Here is a 6,893-nt window from a genome sequence, read left to right on the forward strand (position 1 = left end):
ATCTAGACTTTGATTCGCACGACATAGAAGAGTGGCATGCCCACCGTAGTGGGAGCTATGTTGTGACACATATATCATACTATGTGTGTTTTGTCGACCGTTAGGAGTGATGAGATGATTCCCTAACTGTTCTTTGTGTGAGCCCTTTTGATTTGTGTGTCCTATTTTGGTACGAAGCCCTTTGACTTAGAGCTGTGAGATGAAATTGAGATTTGATGTTGCTACTTTAGCGTGATTTCGGAGAATCATAAAGTCGTTGGTTCAACGGGTCATGTTAGGAAAGCAGTCGAGTTGAGATGGATTTTCATTAGCGTCTAAGGAATGGTCAATTCAACTACACCATGTTAAGCCCGGCCGGCGGTTATATTGTGTATATAACTACGTAACATGTTATAGCATAAAGGACAAAGTGTATCTTTGCGGTGTTGTTTGAATGATCTGGGGAATCGTTATTGTGAAAGTGTTATGTTAGTTTGATGGTGACTTAATATAACACTACTTGTTACATATTGGTCGCACGCCCCATTTTCCTGTATGAGATGTGATTGATAGTTTTGTTAAGATATATTGTGATAAGCTTGGCTGTGTGACCAAGTGGGAGCATTGACTCGGTTGTGTGGCCGAGTGGGAGTATTGAATTTTGAACGGCCATCAATATGGTAAATGTTACAAATTCTGAATAGTCATATAACCTCTGTTATGACTGAGATTTTGACTGAAACAATTGAGCAATTGAATATGTTTCAATTCTCATAAATCTCCATAAATCTCCTTGTTGTAACTCACATATTGTGAGAGTATAAATAATGGATTATCTAAGCATAATCCATCCATCCAACAATAACACAAAACAGTAGTACAATCATAACAAAGCCACCATCATTTGAGCTTTTGGGATTTGGGGTGTGAACAACCTCGGGTGACTCTAGTAGCCATCGGTATCGAGTTTTCGTGGACAGAATTCGGCACGTCGATCTTCGTACCATCACGCAAACAATTGTGTGATTCGAGATTTATGAATAATTTGATTAAGAACTTTTTGCTTAAATGGGGTTCAAACCCAAACTATTTAATAAAATAGGGCGGGTTTGAAACTATTTACCAAAAATGGGTCCACGTCAGCATTTCCGCCTTTTTCTTTTTTTTTTTTTTAAGAAATTTGACATATCTCGCTGTCCCGGACAGCGAGAATATACAGAGGGCGATTTTGCATATTAGACTACTTGACATGCTACTTTCGTTGTCTCCGTTCTCCTTGCTCCGACAACCAAATAATGAAATACCACCACCATCCCCTTCTTCTCACTTCCCTTATCATATACATATCATTGTTTGAGTTATTAGCTTCATGGTTAGTGCAAAAAACGACTCGCAATATAGCCATTTACTAATAGTTCTATTCATCTCACTTCCCTTCTCTTCTTCAATGACGGTGCCGTTAGTCACGCTTTATTAGAAAAGGAGTATGATCTTTCAAAGCTGACCATGATTCCTACCGTATAGTGTATATCACTATTACCATAATTCCTACTGTATATCACTCACTATCAATATAAATGGATTTTTGCGAAACCGAAATTCTTAGCGAACGGCGATATTGCGGGTCATGTTTTGCACAAACCACGGAGCTAATAACTCGAACAAAGATGTGTATATGATAAGGGAAGTGAGTAGAAGAGAATGTGGGTTGTATTTCGTCATTTGGTGGTCGGAGCAAGGAGAACGGAGACAACGAAAGTAGCTTGTCAAGTATGTTAATATACAAGCTTTTCGTCCCGGATAAGCCAGTAGTATGTCTGAGTCCAGCTTTTGTGCATTATGCTTGTTTTTGCCTTTTGCCCTCTATAGATTCTCGCTGTCCGGGACAGCGAGATATGTCGAATTTCTTAAAAAAAAAAAAATGCGGAAATGCTGACGTGGACCCATTTTTGGTAAATAGTTTGAAACCCGCCCTATTTTGTTAAATAGTTTGGGTTTGAACCCCATTTAAGCAAAAAGTTCTTTGATTAATTTAGGTTATACCTTGCAAACACGAAGAGAAGATGGAGGTCGTCGATAGGAGAGGAAGGTCAACGGTTGAGAAAATGCAGATGCCATGAGGGATGGTGGTGGCAGCGTCATCGTCATAGTTGCTCTCTCGTGCATGAATGGCAACGAGAGTGGTTGTCGTTGGCCAGAGACGAGGGTAGTGCGTGATGGACGTATTGGGCGTTGACGACGACGGCGGTGTCAAATCGATCGTCAATGGCAGGTGGTGGAGGGCAAGGGAGCCGTGGGTGGGGACCGGTGAGCATATTAAGGGAGTGTGGCTATGTGAGTGTGTTAGGGTTGAGGGAGGTTTGATCGTCCATTAGTGCGCTTTTCAGTTTCCCCAACCGCCTCTTACGTACTGCCGATTCCCATCCACCTGTCTTCTTTTTCAACAAACAGACCTCTCTCCGAAACACCGCAACACGACCTCATCAATAACGTAGAAAGTAAAAGGAGAGATGTAAAAAGAATCACCCAAAATACCAAGAGAAAAAAAGGTAATGTACAAGATTACAAAAAGATTACAAAGGAAGATGAGAATAGTTTCAACCAACCATTCAATTTAGCATTGTATACATCACTGTGAGTCTGTGATGACAAAACATGTTCTAATACATCGACAATGCAGGGAGAACCGGAGAAATTACAATGCATCCCAATCCTTATTGCTAACAATGCAAGACATATACAAGTAGAGATAATAGTACATCTCATAATCATCTGAGCACATTACAATACAGATCTAAAATAAATAAATTAAAATGCAAAATTAAATTAAGTTCTAGTGCACACCACTCGAATTAAACAAGTGGTTGAAGCCCTTGGAGAATCCTTCAATGTAGTCTCAAACAACATATGATCATTTTTCGGAACATGACATCTGCTGGGTGGAGATAAGCATATAACAACCAACTCCTGCAAAAGTGATGCCTTACTCAGAAAAAATTTGAGTAAGTTAAACTCCCGTGTTATCCCAAAGTATTCTTTTATAACAATTTGTTTGAGACTAGACTTCAAACATTGGGGGATCGCTTCAGTTGCTTTTGTTTTCCAACCCTGATCTTCCAGATCAGCTACCACAGGATTTGAAGCGTCACTGAAGCTATTAACAAATAACCCCTGAAACAGACACAAAAATCACTTGATTATACTATAGCACGTATAGTGTTGGTTAGAATATTATGGAATGAAGTTAGCAAGATCGTCAACCAACATGCAACCAACATTCATTAGGTCATATATCTCAAACACTAAAATAAATCTAATTTTGAATCAACAATAATTAACTACTTTGTCTGTTCCAATCATTTGCTTACCTTTTTATTAAAATATTTCTCATAGAATATAAAAGGTAAACAAATGATTACGACACGGTGTCGTATTAAAATATTTCTCATAGAATATAAAAGGTAAACAAATGATTACGACACGGTGTCGTGTCCGACACGTGTTGGAGTGTCGGACACGGCTATTTTGGGTGAATTTTCCTATTTTGTGGTCTTAATTGAAGTGTCGTGTCGGACACGCGACACAGTAGTTAAGTGAAGTGTCAGAGTAACCTAGAATAAAACCAAACTTTACACTCCAATTTTGGAATCAAAGTGTGAGATGCATATGTCCTCTATATGCAACATTTGAATGGCACCAATTACTAATTTTACAAGTAACTTGTAAATTTACAAGGTACTAAAAAATACTCCCTCCTATTCTAGATAAACCTCCCTATTCATTGGGGGCACTAGAATCAAGGAGGGGGATTAAAATAAGGTAAAATATCGTAGTGGGGTTTGGTAATTGGAGAGAGGGAAGCTATTGTGGGGTATTATTGTGGCTGAGGTGATTAAAATAAGTATTGTTATGGGGTGAGGTGGGGTATTGTTGTGGGTTAAGGTGATTAAAATAAGTATAAAACTTTTCTAAATAAGGAAATAGGGAAGGTATTGTGAATAGATGAAAAAAGAAAGAGGGAAGTTTATGTAGAATAGGAGGGAGTAAAAGAATAGGAATATTTCCACTCTAAAATGTCTTTCTTCTTATAAAAGACTAAAATCAATAAAGCTATCATGATAGAAGCAAACCAAGGAACATTTTCCCCGCCTGCTCCGCACCTCTAAGGCTCTAATACCCTTGACAAATCACAAAGCAACACCTAACACCATCCACCGGTTTTTTTTTTTTACAACAAACAAACCGCTCGCTGAAAGACCGCAACACGACCTCATCAATAATGTAGAAATGGAGGAGGGCAGGTGTAAGAAAGAAAAGTAACGCGAAGGATATTAAAGGAAAAGTACAAGATTACAGAAGAAGGAAAGGAAGGAAGCTAAGAGCAATTTCAAGCAACCACAATTAGTCACCAAGACTTATGTTTTCCCCCATAAACCACGCTAATAGGAACGCTTATCAAGCACAAATCAACCAACGGTTTATGAACATCTCTATCTTTTTTTCAAGACTTAAGGCCAATGAGTTAGAATGATACCCCGACCACACCTTTCAAGATGAGGTGTAAATAATTGAGAGAAAGGAAATTAATAATCAGCAGTGAAAATCTTGGGGGCAATTTGGAGAGGATAATATGCGCCAATGTGAAGACAAAACAGCAGTCGTATCCAGACAAGCATGTTCTAATACATTGACAATGCAGGGAGAAGTTACAATGCATCCCAATCCTTGTTGCTCACGATGCATGATATACACAAGTAGAGATAATAGTACATCTCATGATCATATAAGCACATCACAGTACTGATCTAGAAAACGCAAAACTAAATTGAATAGAGCAACATGTACTAACCTCTGGGAAAACAAGTGTTTCTAAGCTCGGTGAACAAGTGAGAATGTCCAGCAGCAGTTTATCCCACCTCGCCTCGATTATATTCGGACCCAACTCTAAGGTTTTTAAATGATGAAACACGGGCATTTGATCTTTAAACTCACCTCCATAATACATGTTCTGCAATTAAAGGGTAACGAGTGATCACTTACTCTTACAAATTTATAAAGGGAAACGACTATTGGCCCCGCTTTAAGTTACTACTCATACAAAAAATTGCCCACAGTATAAAAAATAAAATGTCTCTAACAAAATGCAAGAGGCCAAGAGACAAACCTCAACACAATTATAGAGCAGAGATAAACGCTGAACGTTCGACAGCACTCTGAAAAGGTTAAGCTGAATCTGAAGAGAGATTTCGTTGGACTCATGTGGCAAAGGAGACCAAATGGTGATGGTAGCTTGAATGAGAGCATTCATAGTTGTGATAGAGTAGCGAGATGCTAAATTGTCGTCATAGTCAAAATACTGCAAATTAGGGGTATCAATAAGCACAAGGTCACTGTATTTGTCTTGATCCCTATTCCGAATAATTAATTCCAATCTCCTAAGAGAATGGGAAGAAATGATCAGACGATTTGATAGGTCCCACCAACAATTACAAACAGCAAGGTCTTCAAGGGAAGGACAGCTGGAAACTAATCTAGTAATGAAATCCTCAACTATGGAAAAGCAACGGAGGTGAAGTAGTTTTAAGTTGGGGAGGAAGACGGGGAAAATTTCAGCGCCATTGAGTTTGAGATTGGAATCAAGCTTCAACACCTCCAGGGATTGACACGCAAATATTCCTGGAGGAACCTCACAATGAGAAGGCGAGCTTACATGAAAGAAGAGGTCAAGCTCCCTAAGGCCACGGAGGACGAACGGGTAAGAGAGCCAGGTACTAAGTCGGGAAGGTTCAATAACAGGGTAACAGTCTCCATAACAATCATGCGTGCAAGATTTTCCAAGACTACAAATGTGGCTGGTTTTATCCCCACCGATACCAAATCTAAAACGGGTAAGAGGCTGGCCAGACTGAGATAATTTATGTAATACATCATCAACAAATAAGTTGAAAAGAGGGAAGCGGTCAACCAAATGGGGATATTCCAAATCTACACATGCTATCAAAGTGAAAGCACGTCTCCTCATACTCTTGGACAATACTTGCATAGCAGCCACATCCTTAGTTGGGAGCATAGACAATATTTGGCTCAGCAATTCGTCTGGCAAACTACTTAATCTATCCACACCACATGGCTGCAACGATGTTTTCCATCGTTTCAAATTCGGATGCATATAGTTTTCACGCCGCTTCCTGAACAACAACAACAACAACAACAACAAATCAAACAAAGCAACAGATATGTAGTGGTGATTTAGCTAATTACTACTGCAATATTAACTATTATAATCAAATCAAATCATAGTCGAAAGTTGCAAACTTTAAATCAAACAAAGCAAACAGATAGGAGGTGTAATTAATTAAGATGGTGATTTAGCTAATTATTCTAATCAAATCGAAAGTTGCAAACTTTTGCACATAAACAAAACATTTATCCATTAAAAACATCAAATTAAACAAAGCAACAGAAAGGAAGTTGGTGATTTAGCTAATTACTACTAACGATTCTAATCGAATCAAATCAAATCGAAAGTTGCAAACTTTTGTACATAAACAAAACATTTGTCCATTAATTATTAATTCGATGAATCCAGCGATTAAGTTAAAATCAATAACTTACATATAAACAGTAATAGTTGAAATCAATAACTTACATGTTTGATTAATTTTTGGTAGAAAAGCACCAGGCCACCAATGGAAGAGGAGGATGAGGAGATGAAGAGATATGAATAAGATTAACCGAAAGACAAACGAAAAAATTAAATTAAATTTTAGAATGAGCGGGAATTCGGGATGGAGGGAATACTCCTCACGCAAAATAATTGCCAATATAAATATTATATATAATATATATGGGGTTCAAATTTAATTTACATCTAGACCACTGGGTTTAGAATAGGACTAGAAAAATTGGTAATG

At 38.2% G+C, this 6,893-nt stretch overlaps 1 protein-coding gene across 1 annotated transcript; it reads right to left on the reverse strand.

Moving 5' to 3' along the window:
- Positions 1-2,571: 2,571 nt before the first annotated feature.
- LOC141587342 (F-box/LRR-repeat protein At4g14103-like) lies at positions 2,572-6,164 on the reverse strand. The gene is made up of 3 exons (XM_074408803.1): positions 5,144-6,164; positions 4,829-4,987; positions 2,572-3,150 (listed from the first exon to the last, which is right to left on the reverse strand). The coding sequence occupies exons 1-3, from the start codon at positions 6,146-6,148 to the stop codon at positions 2,806-2,808; spliced, it is 1,509 nt and encodes a 502-aa protein (XP_074264904.1). The 5' UTR covers positions 6,149-6,164; the 3' UTR covers positions 2,572-2,805.
- Positions 6,165-6,893: the final 729 nt, after the last annotated feature.

Source organism: Silene latifolia, chromosome 6 (genome assembly GCF_048544455.1).
Source record: "Silene latifolia isolate original U9 population chromosome 6, ASM4854445v1, whole genome shotgun sequence".
Classification (NCBI taxonomy): Eukaryota; Viridiplantae; Streptophyta; class Magnoliopsida; order Caryophyllales; family Caryophyllaceae; genus Silene; species Silene latifolia.

Coding starts and splice junctions, on each gene's coding strand:
- LOC141587342 (XM_074408803.1), bottom strand. CDS start 6,148: ATGCATCCGAATTTGAAACGATGGAAAACATCGTTGCAGCCATGTGGT. Junction 4,988..5,143: donor TGCTCTATAATTGTGTTGAG/GTTTGTCTCTTG, acceptor CTTTAATTGCAG/AACATGTATTATGGAGGTGA. Junction 3,151..4,828: donor AAACACTTGTTTTCCCAGAG/GTTAGTACATGT, acceptor TGTCTGTTTCAG/GGGTTATTTGTTAATAGCTT.